We start from the raw sequence: 19,424 nt of genomic DNA, 5'->3' as shown, positions 1-19,424 counted from the left end.
CCAGGGCACTCGGGAGACAATGAGATGGAGAGAAATGAAGCGGGACTGGCCGGAGGCCTGGGGTCGTGAGGAGGTCCGCGGGTCAGCGGGGGGCGTCGGGGGTGACAGTTCTGGCATTTCGAAGGGCACCCCGGGGCCAGCGCCTGCCTTGACCAGACCTCAGGAGCTCGATAGACTTTCTAAACCTAATTAGTGTTTAATGGTCTGGAGAGACGGCGCATCCCGTCGTCGGCCGCACCACGCTGTCGGGCTTCAGATTCTTAATTAACCTTTGAGGAGATGATCTGCTGGTGGCCTCCTTGGGCGTCCAACCTCGCTCCTGTACGCACGCGCCAGAGCTGTCTGGGTGCACCGTCCCACGTGCAAGTCGGGGGGTCACTCCAGCCACCCCCATTAAGGCAGGCTTTTGGGAGTGCTGCAATCACTCGTGACCGCAGCAGGTCAGGCAGAGGAACTGGATAAAGGAAAGAAAGGGGGAAGGCAGCCATTGTGTGGGGGGAGGGGCTTAGGGGTGTAACCTGGCAGCGAACCCCGCAGTGAGAGGGTCACAGGGCTGAGGAGAAAGTGGGATTTTGCCTAAGGACAGGCAGAGTCCCTGAACAAGTTGGGGACAAATTGGAACAAAGATGATGGTGCCCGGGATGGGGTTGGATTGGCCTGGGAGCTGAAGGTATTATGGGTGTGAGCCTGGCTACTATCCCTGACAGTGACATTCCAAGTATCAGCCAACCCAGGGAGGGGTCAGGTTCAGGGCTGGAGACCTGGCACAGCTGTCTGTGGGACAGACAAGGGAGAATGACCAACAGGCTGCGTCAGAGAGAGGATCAGGTTAGAATGGCCTCCGTGGGTGCAAGTTGAAGGAAGCAGGCAAGGTCTCCAAGGGGAGAGGAGAGAGTAAGCTGCCCCCACCCCTCCATCCTCTCCTTCCTCCTTCCCCCCAGCAGCTGGGAGAATCCTGGTGTCTGGGGGGTGGGCTGATGGCAGAGAACTGGAAGAGAAACAGAAGAGGTGTCCTGGAAGCAAGGAGGGGTATCAGCCTGCAGGGCAAACACTTGAGCACCCCACGGTACACACATCACACACCTGGTCCACGCATACTCGCAGACACACCTATGACACAGGCCCCGCCGGTCACCCACTGCAGTGCAGTCCAGTCCTCATGCCCATGTACTCCCACCCAAGCCTGACCCACTCTTAGGCAGTGCCCGTGACCTGGAGACCCTGCCGTGTTCCAGGAGGAGGGCCGTGATCGATGCTTATTAATGAAGCTGCCCGGGAGATGGCTAATTGATAGCGGTGTGCGGCTGTTGTCTGGAATTTAACCTGATTCATCATTTAGACTGTTGGAGGCTGGAGAGCTGTGTTAATTAATGCCAGGAAGACAGACTTGGATGAGCTGGCGGTACCCGCTTCACGTTAGAAAACGGGTAGTAAGGGCTGGGGAGTGGGGGGATGGTTGGTCGAGAAACAGGGAGAATGATTAAATCTAAAGCCCAGAGACAAAACAAATTCCAAAAAGCAAATGTCGGTGCCATTTCTAGGATGACTCAGGTTTGCGCTTGGCCAGCATCACCGGGCTGTGGTGTGGGGATTAAGAGCAATTTCCTCTAGATTTGTCATTTACTCGGTGTGGGCTTTGTTTTTCCCTTCAACTTACCTAGGGACTATGTCTGCAGGTCTAGGACTGAGCCCTGTGAGAGAGGGAGGGGAGGGACCAGGGCTGGGGGAGGCTGAGCAGGGAAGGGAGGACCCTCTCCTGGCCATGGAGGGGTCCCAGGCCGGCAGCAAGGGCCACATTTCCAACCCCAAACTGCGGGGCTGCGGGGGGGGGGAGGGGAGTCTAAGCACCTGACGTGAGGACAAGCTTAAGGAAAGAGAAAGAGGACTGTGGGTATACAGAGGAGGGTCCCTCTGCATTGCAACAACTTCACCCGGCGGGGCCCACTCGCCGGGGTCCCACCCCTGTGGCTTATTAGGCAGCCCAGAGCATGAATCAGGAGGGCAGCCACCGCACTGTGGGCAGGCAACTGTCAGACCCAAGTGGAGAGACCCCTCCCGGACCCAGGGGCCAGTCTCAAGAGCTGTCATCAGTTGGAAGCTCTCAGGGTGGAGGGAGGGTTGTGATCATGCTTAGGTGGGAGCACAGAAACTCGGCCGCGGAGCAGCAGGTCGCCTCTGGGGCTTGGGCTGGCAACACGGGTCCGTTCTAGTCATCACAGCTGATCTCTATGGGTTTAGGATGTTCAGGCAGGAGAGAACCGCTCCCCCACCCCCATCACTGTTAGGTGTGAGCCACCAGCTCTACTGCTGAGAAAGGACATCGTGGGACTGGGTGCCTGGTGGCTGGCTGGCTGGCGGGGTGGATACATTTCGAGGCCCACCCAAACAGTAAGTTCCCAGACTAGTAGGCCAGCTAGAGAAAGCAGAGCTGGGGTGGTGTGGACAAGAGACTTTGGGGGCTGGCAGGAGCCAGAAATCTCTGAGCTTGGTATGCCTGCCTCTAAGTAGAGCGTGGTGTCCCCAACCCCCAGCTCTTTCTAGAGGGTGTCCAATGTTTTCAACTCATGCCCCAGGTTGGGGGGCTTGGGAAAGAGGCATGCCTTAACTGCCCATCTCAGATGAGCAAGTAGATGGCATAACTAGGCCTAAAGTCCAGGTCTCCCACCTAAATTGGGGCTGGTTTCATCCAGAATATCTATCTCTCTACTATTGTTACGGGAAAAAATCCTACCCCCTCACCCCCAAAAGGGTAGAGACCCAGCCTGGCCCTACAGGCTAATGAACTTGGTTTCCATGGCAACAGATCTTTATTAGGACACAAGGGCCCACCCACCCTTGCCAGAGTGCCTTGGTATGTTGGAGGGAGGCAGACATGGGCTCAGAGACAAACAGACAGGCTGTCCTTGGCCACATGGACATGAAGAAGTCCTAGCGGGGAGCAGGGTGCCTCGGTGGTCCACCTCTCGCTTCTCATTGTGTCCCATATAGTCCACCTCACCTGCGGCAGCCCAGAGCAACATGTGCCCACGTGATGGCCTCCACCCCCAACCCATTACAGCAGAGCAGAGAAAAGAGAAGCCAAAAAGCTGATGGGGAGTCCCTCTCTCCTGACAACTAGCAGAGGTGACCTCAGAGGGGCCGGAGACAACACCTGGGCTTATGCCAACCCACCTTCTGCCCTGTGGGTGAGGGAAAAGCCTTCTGTAAACTTAGCTTCCAGAGTGAGGAGAGGGTGGAACTCCGAGAGAGGTGGGAGAGGGAGAGGCAAGCAGAGAGAAGGGGGGCAGCCCCAGCAGCCCACCAATCCGCTCGTCTGGGCTGCCGCTGTTCTCTGGACACCGCAGCGCAGAGCAGCCTGTTGCATAGCAACTGCCAGGGGCCTGTTTGTGCCTCTAGGGACTGATGCCTCTGTGCCCACCCCACCTCCTCACCGTGCACACAGCTCCCACCCCACTGTGCCTGGAGCCCCAGCCAGCGGCCTGCTGTGTGAGCAAGCCTCAGGGGCCAGCGGCGTCTGCTTGGCCCCTGGCGCTCAGAACGCCAGGATTTGGCCCATTTCATACCCAGACCGCCTTCCAAGTGGAAGGTGCACAAGCTAGGCCAGGGCTGGGGTTAGGGTTCCAGTGTAGAACCCTAAAAGTCACGGGGGGATGTGACTTCAGCCCATTAAACACATTCTGTGCAGAAGCACTGGCTTTTTCTTCCCGCAGATGGGAAGGGGGCCAGATACCAAGGCACCCAGATAAGTAACGCTGGTCATTCCTGATCTAAATATGTCCCCGCAATTCTCGGGCATCTAAGTGGACGTGCCATTGTCAGCCCGCCTCGGGGACTTCTCACTGCTTCCAGTGGAGCCATCTCCACTGCCACAGCCCCGAGAAACACCTGACCGTGCCCATGGCCCTTTGCTCTTTCATGGCCACACTGCCCAGTCAAATCCTCTTCGGGACACACCCTTCCTCTGCTCGATCCTTTCCTGGGCAAATTCCTTCCATCACATCAGTCTTCTGTGGTTCCTCCTGCCCCTGCGTGCCCACCCCCCTCCACCTAGTACCAGCCGTGAGTTTCCCCTTTTACTTGTCGGGTTTGGAAAGGACCAAGGAACGCAATTACAGGCTTGCAGCATGGGAAGGGCGTGGCGCCATCATCTGCCCTGGTCACTCAGGCACCAGCCCCCATACAGCCCAGGCAGGTCCACACACGCCATGCTGTGACTCAGTCAGCAGGTGCCAGCCTGGGCTGTGTCCCAGTCATGTCACTGTGACATCGGTGGCTGGTGCTGCTTTCTAGTGGGCTGCCCTTCACCCCCTGAGGGTGACCACAGTGAGTCCAGAGGTCACGACTTGCAAAGTGACAAGTGTGACTGGGGCAATTATTGAAGATTTGCTGGAGATTAGTTCTCTGCTTTATAGACAGGGTAAGGTGGGCTGGAGGTGAAGAGTGGACAAAGAGAAACCTTGGAGCCAGCTCTCAGAAAGGGTGAGATATCCCTTTGGGTGACCCAGAGTGACCTCAAGCACTTTGCCCAAGGGACTGATTCCAGGCCTGGACTGGCAGCCTGCCCCACCCAAGGGCGCTCCCAGCTGGACCTTCTCAATGAGGAGAGAAGGGCTGACAGGGCCTATGTGCCAGTGTGTGTCCTGACCCAACAAGCATCAGATGGCCTCCTGGCGCGGGGAGGGGGAGCAGAACCAGATTTATTAAAAAATCTTATCTGGAGGGTTTGCATTTCAATGGGTTGTGGATTTGCATATTTTAACAATAACCTCGGGTTCTTCTGTCTGGTTTGCGCTCACTGACTGTCTCTCTAAACGATGATTGCCGCTTCAATAAACCTTCCTAATCCAAAGGTACAACAAGGCCACTCTGCTGGAGGAGGGAGGATTAAGGGTCTTTCTTTTTGGGCCGGAAACAGGACTGTCTGATGAGTGAGCTTTTCTGGTCTCTGGGCGCTCCTGCCTCAGGGGCTGACTAAGGCAAGGAGGGGACAGGGCTGATGATGGGGTGGAATAGAGCATTTATTCATCCATTTGGCTAGTGAGCATTTATTAAACACCTACTGTGTGCAGGGGCCAGCCTAGCTTCTGGGCACACTGTGAGGATGAAGTGGGTATGGCCTTCCCTCATGAAGAGGGGCCAAATGCTGAGCAATAAATCAACCAGTTTGGGCCCAAATGGTCCATAATGGTGCTAAGTTAGGGCAATGAAGGAAAGAATGGAGAGCTGGAAGAGACCCCTAATTTCGATTGCAGAACCAAGAGACCTGAGAGCTGGAGAAGCATGACTGTAGCCAGGCAAAGGGAGCAAGAGTCCCACGCTAACAGCCAGCCTTGGGGCTGCACCATAGCCTGGGGACACCCCAGTCCTCACCCAGGTGGGTGCCCGAGTCAGCACTGTGGGGGTCTGCAAGGCCGGGGGGGGGACTGTCTTAGAGCTAGAACGTCAAAAGGACAACAGAAAATGTTCCTTGAATTTTCAGCCCCCTCTATGGAATGAATCATAGGCAATTTATTAAGGAGGTAATTAAAACATTAATATATTTACAACTAGCTACAAATAACCTGTGCTGCTCTGCCATCTTCCTCAATCCCTTCTCACTGAGGGGCTACAGAAGCCCCCAGGCAGGGGTTCATTCTTGCATTCCTGGGTTCCAGGGAGTCTACCAGGAGCAGCCCTGGGAGTCAGCAGGAGAACGTGACTCAGACCCTGCGCTCTTGGGCTTTAAACAAATAATTTCTCCATTAATTAAAATGTTAATTACGATTTGCTAAGTGCTGCTTCAGCAAAGCCCTGGCGGAGGGCAGTATTACTGGAGAGCCACCCACTGGGGGACCCCACAATCTCAACTAGTTCTAGGCAGAGTTCTCCTCGCCTCACTCCCAGCCTTTTTCCCATTGGAAATCCTGTTGCCATGCCCCGAATGGCCCAAAGTTCAGCCTTAAGATATAAATCTTTGAGTAATGACCTTTTATAACCGGGACTTGAGCACAGATCTGGACTCAAAGAATCTGATGGAGAATGATGTGCTTGATGCCTGGTTCGGGGGAGCCTCAGGAAACAGGTGTCATCTCCAGGCAGCTGCAGGGGAATGCAATCTGTGGGGTCACGCTCACATAGGCCCCCACACCCAGTAGGGTCCCAAGCTTGAGGTTTACTGGTGCGCAGTCCCCATCTTGAAACCCATTTTTTAAATTGACATAAACATGACATCAACTTCAGATGTACAGCATAATGATTCTGTGCATATATTGCGGAATGACCATCCCCATCAATCTACTTAACACTCATCACCGCACAGTTATAAACTTTTGTTCTTAAAATTTCATCCTTGAACTTGTGTATTGAAAGTGAAGTCTGGGGGTGGGGTGGGGTATGGGACATAGGAAGCGGGGGGAGGGGAGCTTGAGGCTCTTTCTTCTGCTTCCCCCCACTGGCCCCCGGCCATACACATACATGCCTGCTCTCTGCCACGTCCCTGCCCGCTATGCCAGCCAGTAGGGACCTGCAACAGATGAATGGAGAGTTTACTCCCCTGTGTTGCCTCAGCCGGCGGCTCTGTGCTACGTCTAGCTGAACAAAAAGGCCATGTTTCCACAGGGGTGAACCTCTTGCCAGTACCCCCAATACAGCACTGACTTACCCTTGAAGGCTTTCCTGTCCCCCAGCCTATTCCTCCTCCACCCCCACCCACCATCTACCATCAACTGGGGTGGGGCAGGCATGATTGCACAGGTATGCCGTCTGGTTTGGCTTCCCAGGAACTGGCCTAGGCTTTGGGTCCATGGTAACCGGAAGGAGGACCAGAGCCGCCCCAAGGCCCAACCTGCTCCATACTTCAGGGCAGGGCTCGAGCTCCCTGTGAGGGTCCCCATGTCTGAGGGAGCAGTCTCTCGAGCTCACCACCTGCTTGGGAGACCTTCTCTTTCTCCTGCCAGCCTCCTAAATCTGGCTTGCATTTGTCGCTTCTGGCCATTTCATGGTATTTTCCAGCCATGAGTCCAAAATCTGAATTGTGTAATTTGGGTGAGTCTACTTGGAAGTGAAGCGTTCTGATATTTGCACTTAAAACTGATATTACACAAGATAAATGAATGGTAGAATGCACGCCAATAATTGAAAGATTATATTTTTCTTTATGTAGAACATTAAAAAGCAAATAAAAAATACTATGACAAGTCAAAGAGAGAGGACTATAGAAGAAAGGAAACAGCTCTATAGCTGAGGGCTTCAAGAACGCTTCTTTGCTCGCTTTTAGCACAGACGTTGGGTTCAGAGGTTTAAAAGGGCGGGGGTCTGCAGGCCGGCTGCCTCATGTCATCCAACGCCATCCTGTGCTCATAAACCTAGCGCTCAGGGTGGACAAGAACACAGAGCCAGGTGAAGGGGAGAAGGAGCCAGGCGCCTCACAAGGCCCGCAGGAGCTGGCGGGCCGGACAGAGAAGACCTCGGGGAAGGCTGCAGCTCTGAGATGTAAGAGCAGGCATGTACACCTCTTGAAGGTTTCATGGGGCAACACGGGGCCCTTCTGTGAGGGGAGCATGGTTTACATCCACAACCCCCAAGCAGCCAGAAAGGATCCTTCCATGTGAAGGTGGATGACCATCCTGGAGTCACAGCTGGGGGTGCCCCATCCTCCCTTCCCCTGGCCCTGCAGTGTGGGACTATGCGGGTCCCCAGCCACTTCTTTTCACAGATTGGAAAATAACCTGGAGGCAGATGCCCCCAGAGAGCCCACTTTACATGGCCCTGGACTCTCCTCCCTTGACTCGGTTAATCCCGATCTCCAATTTAAATGAGTGTTTTGCTTTTTTTAAAGATTTTAAAATGTAAAAATAAAAAGGATTTTAGGATGTCACACAAGTATTCTCTCTCCAGGGAACTCAGTCCTGAGTTAGGGCCTGGGGGTACATGAATAGGAAATCAGTTCCCTGCTCTTGAGAACCAAGTTTCTCTGTCTCGGTCTGTCTGTCTCACTCAAGTGCACGCCCAGGAGAGAGGGAGCAGGCATAGAGCATTGGATATAGCCAGGGGGCTGAGAGATGAGCAGGGGAGTCTTACTGGAAGAGGACACTTTTGGGTGACCAGTGAGTGTCCGGGGACTTATTTCTAGACCTGTCCTGGGTCAGCCTCTCTGGGCCTGGTGTGAAGCAGGGGGCTCAGGTAGCTGGACTGGCAGATGGAAGAGGGGCAGAGTCATCTAGGGCTGCTCCGTGTGCTGCCTAGGGTTCTGTCCAGGTGCCAGACTGTGAGGGACCAAGAGGGGGTGTCCCTACACCTCACGCAGCCCTGGGAGGGCTGTTGGCACACGAGGGGAGCCGTGTGAAGACAGACTCTTCTGAGTCTGGTGGCAGAACACACCTGGGCCTCAGGGAACAGTGGCCCCCTCCCCTGGCTGACCTGCTGTGGTGGGTACTCACTCAGCCTCTGGGAGTCCCTTGCAGGCTGGGGAAGAGGAGACACACAGACAGGAAAATGGTTCTCACGCCAGGATAAGCCCTGTGAGGGTCCGACGAGAGGACTAGGAAAGGAACTGGAACAGCCAGGGTTAATCAGAGCCATTTCCTACCAAGGCTGGGACATCCCTGAACCCCAATCATGACTTTGCCCTGGCCCACAGGGGTGGCAGACACCTGTGGGAGGTAGAAGTCAGAGAAGGTAGAAAAGGAGTCACAAGGGAGGAGATGGAGGGGTGGGGGAGAAAGTCAAGAGAGCCAGGGGCTGACTTACCTGTCGGGCTGTCTGGCTGCCGGCCAGCCACAGGCCTCTCCTGCAGGGAGCCAGGCTGGACAGACAGGTGAAGCCTCTGGACCAGCTCAATCATCATATTTATTCTAATTGTATCGTAATCGTCCCCAAGGAGCCTGGTTCAAATGAGCTTGACATTATTAAAATTTTAATGCCCAGTTTTCATAGCTGAATGAATATTTAAAGGGTATGTCCCAGCTTAAGTTATGATGATGAAGAAATTAATGGAATGTCTTGTTTAATGCATGGATATGTGTTGATGCAAAAAGTGGCAATGATGGGGAGGGGGTGGGGAAGCAGAGCTGAGCCAAGGGGAAGGGGCCGGGGAGCAGCCGCAGCCAGATGCCTCAGAGAGCATCAGCAGGGAAGGCCCGGCCCTCACCAGCCCCCATCCCAGGCCCTCCTGAAGGGGCGGACAGTGGCTGAGAGGGGCGATGGGACAGAGGGACGCAAGATGCGAAACAGGGAAGCCACCAAATGGAGCAGTGCCTTCAGAGTCCTTGACTCTGCTCACAAGTAAAGGACTCTGGGGCCAAGGCCCATGGGTAAAAGAAGGGTGTTGTCCATGGTGCATGGTGAACCCCAAGAAGGGTCAGAGTGAACAGTTCCGGCACCCCACTTGAGGCTGGCATCCCCACAATTCCCTCACAATTGTTCTTACCATGGATTCTGCCTGTACAGGGAACTCTCCCTGTGTGTCCTTTTATTCTGTTTCTAAATAAATTTTGTTTTTGTTTCAAAAAAAAAAAAAAAAAAGAAAAGAAGGGTGTTCTCCCCTCTCCTATTCCTCAGCCTTCTCTCAGCAGACAAGCTCACTCTTTCACCCTTCTCAAGGAGGAACCAGGCCTTGGGGAGGCTGGACTGGGCCAAAGAGGAGAGGAAGCCCCTAACCAAAGGAGGGAGCGCTCTCCCCAGGCCCGCGGTAGGCACTGTACAGAGCCCGCCCCAGCTGAGAAATCTCCCCAGCTCAGCCCGACACTTTATTTCTGCTGAGAATTAGGAAAACTCAGGGCCCTGTTTCGTCTCTCACCTAGGTGGATCCGCTCTGACAGCCCCATACAGGCTGTCTGGACACTGAACATCCCTGACTGGGGGGTCCCCTAAGTGGGGAAGCCTGGGGCAGAGCATTCACAAACACCCTGGTCCACAGAGCCCTGGGACAACGGCTGACTGCCTGAGGGTCGGGGCTCTCCCCATAGGGAGGTGGAAAGCCAGAAACACAGGGAGAGTTTGAAAGTTTATGGACCTTGCTTAAATCGCCATGGAAAATGGGACCTGCTCTATCAGCAGCAGCTCTGTGCCAGCCCTCATCAGTTGCCAGAGTTCACCCTAGCTGCTCACAGACCAAGGAAGAGAAGACTGGTCATCTTCAAAGAGTACAGTGCACTGGGCCCTTTGAGGGACCCAGACCCAGAAATAAGGTGCCAGGTGGGGGAGTTCTCCCAGGAGCCCTGCCTTTCCTGTTATCACCCCTAAGCACTTGACATCTACCTGAGTGTGCACAAGCACCCAGGATGATGCCTCCCGTGGGGTCCACCCGACTCCATCTCCAGAGCCCAGCTGGGTCTAGTTCACAGCCTGTGCCTGCTCTTCCTCAGCAGTCCCCCCACTTCCCAAAGCCGAGGAAGCCTGAGTCCCCACCCCTGCTCACCTCCCTGCACGCCTGGTTCCTAGAATCTCCCCAAGTGTCAGGAGTCCTGGAAACACCCTAGTATCGCTACTCATGTAACCTAGTATCCGTGACCTCAAGCTAGGTGGCTAAGCTCTGACCCTCCGCTTCCTTGGTTTAAAGTTAAAGGCAGCCTATTGCAGACACTGTAGGGGAAGTTAATACTAATCTAGCAATATGTGGTCAGGTGTCACTTTACCATGTCTGGTCCGGGTGTATACCACGGTGGCCCTGTAGTTCCTTATCGCCTAGGTGTGGTCTTTTCCATCTAGGTGTGTGTGATTACACTCCCTGACGTTTGCACAACTGAAAACTCACCCAGCAAGGCGTTTCTCAGAACCTTACCCTTGCCGCTAAGATACACGCGACTGTAATGTAGGCAGCAGCTGTGGGGGTACCTGCTGCTGTAGCAGTATTGTGTATGCTTTGAGGGGCCTAAGAGACCAGGGCACCCCTGAGCAACTCACTCCCAGCCTTGACTGTGCTTTCTATGTGGACCCTGCCACTGGCGTGCCAGAAAGTCTCCATGGTCAAGGGGAGCCGGCTGGTGGGGTGTGTGAGAGGACCCTGCAGGTCAAGGGACTGGACTTGGGAGGGGAGATACTGTGATGTGGGGAATGGAGCAGTGCTACTAGAGGGGGCGGGGGGAGAGCTGGGGGGCCAGGGTGAAGAAGTGTATTGATTCGGTGGCTCAAAGGCATGACCCCAGTTCCCCTATCAGAGGGATATTTTTTTTCTGGGATTTTTCCCTGGCCTCTTCCCCTTTCCACAGCAGCTGGGATCAAGCAGGATCAAATACTAAAAGGCCCATCCTCCTAACATGTATTGTTAGCACTACGTCCACCCGTTCTGGCTGACCCCCAAAACTGCCACTCCTCTGAGCTTTGGCTTTTCACTGCATGGTAGAGATAATACTCCCATCTTGGAGAATTATAATAATTGCATAAGCTAGAAATAGTCCCAAAGAAGACGATAGCCAGCTCTGGGCCTGGTCTAATCTTGCAGCCTTTCTGGGGTAAGTGAGCTCCAGGTTTAGGGGAGACTAGGAGAAGGGGGTGTTCCAGGATGGAAAGAGTTGAATGCCAAGTACTAAAAGGCACTGGAGAGAAACCAGGAGGGCCCTGAACCTCCCGCCTCGCCCCCTCTCTGGGGCCTTAATGCTCAGCCTGCTGGATCTTTGGGTTAAGAACAGGACAAAAAGGTGGTTTGTGAGGGGGCGAGGACCCCACAAGCTGGGAACTTCCTTCTCCTGGTGACTGGAACTTTCTGTAGCATGACGAGTTTCTTCTGCAGACAGAGCTTACCAGAGCAGTACATAACTGGATAAGTAACTCAGCTCCATAAGGGGTACCGAGCAGGGACCTTACGGCCAACAGTGACACTCTGCACCCCGCTCGTTGGACTGACCCCCGGGGTCTTCTCTTGCGGCTCTGACCACCTGTGCCTCCTTCCCTTGTGTTCTGTGCCTGCCTCCCACTGCTGTCCTTCCTGGAGGTGGCTCTGTCCTTCCCCTGGTCTCGTCTTCACCTTGCTGAGTCACGGGCACCCACACTCCCCCACCCAGTTCTCTTGACGCAGCTAAAACTCACTCCGAATCCTAGACCAGAAAACCTAAGGAAGCTTGTGACTGGCTAGCCAGCCTCTGTGCAGGAGGGAATTGGCAACAAAAAGTCACCCGATGCAGGAAAGAAACCCAGAAATAGCCCCGCCAGATCGGAGTTCCCAGGCTCATCCTGCCTTGGGGTAGCCCTGCCTCAGCTTCTACATCTAAAAAATGGGGGTGTTGGTCCCTCCCCTGCCTGTCTCTCAGGGTCGGTGTTTGTGAGAGAAATGCAAATGTGGCAAGGGATGATAGAGCACGTGACAGGCAAAAGTACCGGCACAGACATAAAGTATGATTCCATTGTGTGATTCCTGCCATTTTGATTGCTTGAAATATCTCGGGACCTCCGGTAGAGCGCCCACCCCAAGCCTCCCGGCTGCGGGAGGATACAGTCCTGAAGCTTGGAGCCCAGAGACCCCTAGTGGCGAGAACGGGCATTGCAAAGGATCCTGGAGCCAGGAGGTTCCTGGAGCCAGGAGGTTCCGACCCCAGTAACTAACCCAGGAGGCTGGTAGCTGTGCCACTCCACACACAACTCAAGGGCATCTCTCTGGTCACAGCCAGAGTCTCCACCCTAAGCCATGCTGCAACCCAGAGCCAAACGGCCTAGAGCTCCTGGCATTCCAGGACCCACTCCATCCACATCCACTGGGTGGCATAGGGTGGTATGCAACTGGCTGCCAATCCAGGGTCTGGGCAGCCTCTGTACCAGCTCATCTCAGCTCTCTGAACTGAGAAATAAAAGCAGGTTGTCTCCTGGGAGCAGGACGGGCCACAGGTGCACTCAGACTCATGTCCTAGGCTAGCAAGCGTTGCTCAACACCAGGAGGCAGTCACCACAGGGCCTGCCACCCAGAGAGACTCCCCTGAAGCAAAGGGTCCTGGAGATTGCATAGGCAGGGGGAGATGGGTGCAGTAATGTAGTGTATGTGGGGGTGCGTGTAGTCTGTGTACCTGTGAGCACCTGTGTGTTTGTGGGGGTGGGCGTGGGGGTGTCTGCCCCCACCCCAGACCTGCCCTAACATTGCCCTGTGCTCTGTTGCAGATGAACCGGCCGATCCAGGTGAAGCCAGCGGACAGCGAGAGCCGAGGAGGTAGTAGCTGCCTGCGCCAGCCCCCTTCACGTGAGGGCCCACTTGTCTCTGTCCCCTCCTCCCCCACCCCTTTCTCCCTCTCTCTCCCTGATACAGTGATGCAGCCACTCCCTGCCCCCTCTTTCTGACCCTTGGGGACCTGGTGAGGGGAGTTGGGACAGGGCTTTGGTGTTCTGGCGACTGCAGGGGACATTAAAGGAGGGAAGGGGGAGACAGGTGTCTGTTGGGTGTTGGGGTTCATTCCTTTCTGTGAGGAAACTTGTAGCAGACCCTGGGAACACTTCTGCCCTCGCACAAGGGTACACCCTCTGTGTCTCAGAAACCCTATAGTGAGGGGACTCGGCTGTTGAGAGGGTTGACGGGGCTGGGATGGAGGAAACAGGTTTTAACTCTGCCCTGGGGAGTTTCGAACATGGACATAAGGAATCTGAGAGCACCTTCCGTGGATGTGGGGGGACAAGATCCTGGGGATAGAAAGGGTGGACAGAGAAACACTGGGAAGAGACAGAGGAGGACATGACTTCATCCCACGAACTCAGGCCTCACTCCCCACAGGGAGGCGCTGCCCTCTCCACTAGAAAGGGTCCAACCCTATTACCTGCTGGAGCTCCACCCCGCCAGACTCTGGCTTCCTCTGCCAAGCCCCCACTGTCCTGGGTGCTGGTCCTGTGTCCACGCTCACTTCCAGGCCCAGGTACAGGGTCCTCACTCCTCATTCTCCCTCCCTGGGAGGCCATCAGCTTGGGGTAAAGATAGCTCAGGTGTCAGGGACCCGACCCTGAGAATCCCACCTGGTGCACGCTGCTGTTCCTGCCCCTTTTCCTGTGGGTTTCTCTAACCACAGAGGCCCAGAGGCCTGGTGGTGAGAGTGGCACTGACTGCCAGGGCCTCACACTGAGCTCCACACCAGTCATAGAGGAGCAGGGGCCTCTCTCCTGGGAACTGTCTGTGGGGGACCCTGTAGCGAGACCCCATCACGCAGCCCCATGTTCATGTAGCAGGCCCAAGGCATGGCCAAGAGTTCCTGTAACTGATGGGAAGAAAGCTCTGTACAGACCTGTAGCTAGGATAGTAGATGCCACCTCAGTCCGAAGAGGAGGTATGCGAGGTAGGGACAGCCAGAGCCCTCAAAGGAGCTGGGACCCAACAGAGGTGGTCTTGAGGAGGGGAAGGTTCTGTTCTGGGACCCAACAGAGGTGGTCTTGAGGAGGGGAAGGTTCTGTACCATGGAGCAAGGCCCCATGGGGAGGCCTCTGAGGGGGAGCAGTTTGGGACAGACAGCACAGCTGGCTAGAGACAGCTCTAGCCAGATCCCAGGGGGTGTCGGGAGCTTCTCTGCCCAGGGAGATGAGCTCAAATGCAAACCTTCCTTCCCTTTGCCTGCCTCAGAGGCAATAGCTCTCTGACTCCAAGTTGCTAACCTCATCTCCTTTCTCCCATATATCTCCTGCTTCTGACACTTGCCCCAAACCAGATTAATCAGCTCTTTTATTCTCCCTGCAGTAGAAAGGGGGGGTGGGAGGGGGAGAAGAGCCAAACCTAAACATCTATCTATTAATTGCATATTCAATATTAAACACGGAGATGGTCCTGAGTCAGCATTAGCACCAAGCTATTAAAAAAAAAAGAATAAGAAAGTCAGTTTAAAATAATTTAATATCCATTAAATACTTCTTGGGGAGGTGTGGAGAGAGGTGAACATTTAAAAAGATGAAAGAAATAGGAACAGGAGAGGGTCTGGAGGGTTGAGCTGGGAGTGGGAGGGAGGAAGGGAAAGTAGACCCAGAAGTGGGGGGAGGGAAAGCTGAGGAGACTTGGAGGGGGCAGAGCTGGAAGGAGAAGAGAGGGAGCCAGACAGGGGAGCGTCCTGAGGAAGAGACAGGGTCTGCCCGATCTTGACTCCACTTTCCTCAGCCAGGAAACTTGGTTCCCAAGTTACAAGCATCACAGAGACTCTGAGGAGTGGGTTGGGCAAGCCCACAGGACCCCAGGCTGTTCTGTGGTGCACCGGGGTGCAGCACAGAGAGAGGAGCTTCCTGCTTAGAATTTGGGGTGTAAATTCTAAGGGGCCTTTGGTCAGGGGAAAGGAGGATGGCGCCTCCTGGCCCTGCCCACCAGAGAAAGACACCGTGGGCACTTCAGTCGCATCAGAAGTAAACCCCATGCTTCTAGAAGTAAATTCTGGTCACATCATTCACTTCCTGAGGAGGTGGTGTGCAGGGCAGAGTGTGGGTAGAGGAGTGCTGGGAAGGACATGTGTGCACACAGTGGCTATTGAACTTCCGGGGTGCCAGTCTCTGAGGTCGGCCTTGGCAGTGCATGTGGACAGACTACCCTTGTGCCAGGACCAGTGGGAGCTCCAGCCTCTGCTCTCTTGCCTCTGGTGTGTGTTGACGCTAGTCTTTCCTCCAGAGGAGTTGGGGTGCAGATATAAAGTGAGCTCTGGCCCAGGTACCCCCCCACCCTGAGCCCCCATCTTCACATTGAGGATAAGAGGGCCAATATCCAGTTGTGCTGAATAATAAACTCCCACCATCCCTGGAGAGGAACACCCACCAGGATTTTAAACAAATCTGTGTAATCCACACAGATTTGGAGATGAATATTATTGACCCTATTTAAATGTATACACCAAGGCACAGAGAGCATAGGTCACACAGTGAGAAGATGACAGCGGGAATCTAAGCCCTCGCCTGTCGGTCATCAGAACTCAGAAATCTGCCTCCCATCTCAAGGGGGCATAGGAAGTTATCACAGGCATTTTTCTGCCTCTAGGTTCTTTCTCAAGGTAGCTGAAGGAGATGAGGTCACAGGTGAGGGAGGCAGGTCCAGACTTGATAAGGAACTTTGGACCTAACCAAGGAGATATGGGAGACCAGGGCTGGGATAGGTCGGAGAAGGGAGTCCTCACTCTGGCCTAGAGCAGGCAAGGAGGGCTTCCTGGTGGAGGTAGGCTTTGGGCCAAAAGGTGTAGCCATGGTAGGAGGCAGTGAGGGCACAAAGTAAAAATGGAACCTTGAGCAGAAGTGATTGAGCCCATCTCCTTGAAAACAGGAGCCACTGATCCTGAGAGGGAGACCAGGCAGAGAGAGGATGTTGCAGCGTGATGTCCCTGGACAGGAAAAGGGGAGACGGCCTATGAGGCAGGGTTCCAGCTGGGCAGGGAAAGAAAGCCAAAGAGAAAGAGCTTCCCTGGGAGACATCCCTCAGCAAGGAACGACCAGTTGACCTCACAGAGCTTCCTGGGCAAAGCTGTATTCAGACTCAGATTCACCCCCAAAATTAGCAGCCAGTTCATGAGCCCAGGGAAGGGAGATAGACTGGATGGGGCGGAAGCGGGCAGGAGGCCCTCCACACACATACCTGCCTGGCCATCTCAGAGGCAGGGACGTTGCCTAGGGCGCCCCTATGGTATCCTGGGCTTGCAGCTGGAGCGGTTCACTCTGAACCTCTGATTGGGTTTCCTTTGGCCTTTTGATTTCATCTCAGCATCTGAGTGGGTGCCACAGAGGGCCGCCCTGTAGTCCTGACCCCCTTTTCCATCCTCCCAGATTTCAGCCTAAGTGAGCACTCAGGTTGCAAGACAGGACAAGCCTCCCAACCCACACCAAGCCAGCTCTGGAAGCTGGAGTCAGGCTATGAAAGCTTTGACCTCAGAAACCTCCTCTGTGCTGAACTGGAAGAGACCAGGTTTGGGGTGTGTGCCCACCTCAAAACTGCCTAAGAAGCTCAGCAGCTAAATAGCAGTCCTTGAGGGGAGGTGGAGTACCTGAGACTTGGGCCAGGTATAACAGACACGGGACTGACACCCCCCCACCCGCACCCCAGCCACTGCCTCTTCACTGCCAGGGAGAGCAGCAGATCTGTGCTATCTCTGCTGACCCCTAGAAAGCACCCCTTACCCCCAAACATCAGAAACTGTAGGTATCTCCTCCCATGGACCATCCACTGGGTAGAAGAAAGGGCTCACTGGGGTCTGTTTCTGGAGAAGCCCCCAGGCAGTCCCACATGCTGCTCACCACACACCCACACTGATAAAGGCACCCAGAGAACACACTCCCAATTTCACACAGTCTAGTGAGGTGGAAGAGAAATACACATGGGGACACAGCGGCTGGGGGCCACCAGGCTTTATTTCACCAACGTGAAATGACAGATAAACAGAAAGATGGCTGGCTGACGAGTTGGAGAAGTTAAAAACCCAGATGGCTCAGGGGAGATTCCAGGGAAAGAGGGGGTTCAGGATTGCCTCAGAAAAGGAACAGGTGCAGCACTAGGGAGCCCCTCCCCTCCAAAGGGAGGCGCCAGCTGATGCCCGTGCTCCAGACGCTGAGGCCTGAGCTGGGGAAGAGGACACGCCAGAGCTTTTCCGCATTTCCTCCCTGGCCCTTCCAGATGCCTCTCCCTGAGGTGGAAGAGAGGCAAGGGGGACAGCTGAGACTGAGAGGAGAGCCCGAAGGACGCCAGGCAGCCAGAGGCAGGAGACAGAGCTCTCCAGGTGCCCCCTACTGGCAGGCAGCAGGGTCTGGGGGTAGCTGAGGGTGGATGGAAGGGAGTAGCTCTGAGCTCCAGCCACAGAGGGCTCTGGAAGGGTAGTTGTAGTAAGCTACTACTGGTGGATGCCCAGGGAAGCTTCCAGAAGGTGAAGGAACTTTTGTGCCCCACTGTCCAGCCTCCCCAAGTCCTGCAGAATTAATTGCCTGGGGGCTGAAGTTGCCCACAGCAGTTTCCACTTCTTTCTATCCTCCATTTTCAGACCTTTCAGACCACGTTTGCACCACCCCTGGCTTCACTCTCTCTTTCTCTGTCTCTCTCTCACTCTCTCCCTCCCTCCCTCTCTGGTCTCTGACAGGACAGGGGCAGGCAAGGAAAGCTGGGGGCAAGTGCCACAGCCAGAGTCATTTTACTTCCACTTGGTCCCCAGGCAGGTGCCTGCCCAGGGGTCTAGTCAAGCGTTCAGGCAGCCGCCACTGCTCCCAGAGTTCATTTACCGGCATCTTCCCTGCGTCCCCCCCTCCCCGTGGTCTGCACTGGTGTGGCAGCGGCCTCCCGCTGGGCTGGCTAATGAGGTTGGACACAATGCATGTGAAAGAGGCTCCCAGCCCTCCCAGAGGCCACGTTCCCCGCCATAAAACCGTGGCTGATTTCGTCCTCCCGGCCCCTCCACCATCTGTAAACCCATCCGTTGCTGCAGCTTTTTAAATCCTATTAAGTTACGCGTTTCTCCTCCAAGCATTATTTTATTTCTAAACAGACACAGACAACGTGCTGTCAGGGAGGCCTCCAGAGGGCTGCTGGAGAACAGCTGAGAGCTGTGGGCCCAGGAGGGCAGCTCCCCTCCCCCAAAGAGATCCTGGACCCCAGGACACCCAGGCCACCACTGAGATTCTCGCTTTTGGGTCTGTCTAGCTCTTTAGTCCTCTATTCTGGCTTGGCAATTTAGTGAGTGTTTAGATGAAAATGGATGTGTAGGCTGGTCCCACTTTATGAAGATTCAATATACAGAAGTGGGAGTTTTCTACTCTTTGTAGGCAACAAGTGACTCGCTGGACTAAAGCTGGGTAAACAGAAACCCCTAAGGGGTTCTGCTGAGGAAGTCCTGGACCCAGGCAGGAGATGGGGGTGGGGGTCACAGAAATGGAAAGTTGGGAGATCAGGGCCACAGAGCATTGAAGATAAGCTGAAATCATCTGGAGGTCACAGGAGACAAGGTTTTAACAATGCCAACGACACGAGACAGCCTGAGATGTGGGGGCAGAAGTCATGGATGGCAGCAGGTGTAATGGATAGGTGTGAACAGGGGAGCTTCCTCTGTGGGTGGGCAGCAGTGTGGGGCCAAAGAACAGCTTCATCTGTCCAGAGGTCAAGCCGCCTCATGTCTGGAAGGCCACATTCCCTCCATCTCCTCTGGGTCTCTCCCCTTTGGGTCACCAGAGAGCCTCTCCCTGAGTCTGGCACACCACCCTCTATTTTGGGGATCTTGATTCATGTCCTTCTGAGAGATCCCAGCACCAGTCCACACTGAGGTAAAGAATCTACCCCAATCCAGAATGTAGGCTACCCACCCCCACCCCCAGGGTGAAAAGGGGTCCAGTGACTGAGGCCCCTAAGAAGGGGCCCTAAAGAGAAAGGATTCTGCACCCCAGAGCAGAAAATCCCCCGCCCCCTCTCTTTCTAAGTCCCCACAGAATTCTCTGGAAGCTGGGTAGAGTGTGAACTGCACTGCGGGGGCCTGTGTATGTGTGTCTAGATGTGCCTGTGTTGATGGGGCTGGGGCACTTGTCCTTCCTGCGTCCCCTGCAGCCCCCAGCTC

General features: G+C 54.9%; 1 protein-coding gene across 11 annotated transcripts in view; it reads left to right on the top strand.

Moving 5' to 3' along the window:
* CELF4 (CUGBP, Elav-like family member 4) overlaps nucleotides 1-19,424 on the top strand; it is a 279,310-nt gene that overhangs the window by 202,188 nt on the left and 57,698 nt on the right. For 8 of the 11 annotated variants that reach the window (XM_004683857.2, XM_004683859.2, XM_012725867.1 and 5 more), the window contains exon 3: nucleotides 13,063-13,141. In XM_004683857.2, the coding sequence (XP_004683914.1) occupies nucleotides 13,063-13,141 (79 nt within the window). The remainder of the gene's footprint in view (nucleotides 1-13,062; nucleotides 13,142-19,424) is intronic. The other 3 variants (XM_004683865.2, XM_012725869.1, XM_012725868.1) reach the window with 1 other exon arrangement.

The sequence above is a fragment of the Condylura cristata genome, unplaced genomic scaffold, assembly GCF_000260355.1.
Source record: "Condylura cristata isolate star-nosed mole 26May11 unplaced genomic scaffold, ConCri1.0 scaffold00016, whole genome shotgun sequence".
NCBI classification, from domain to species: domain Eukaryota; kingdom Metazoa; phylum Chordata; class Mammalia; order Eulipotyphla; family Talpidae; genus Condylura; species Condylura cristata.
This window is presented reverse-complemented; position numbering and strand designations above follow the sequence as displayed.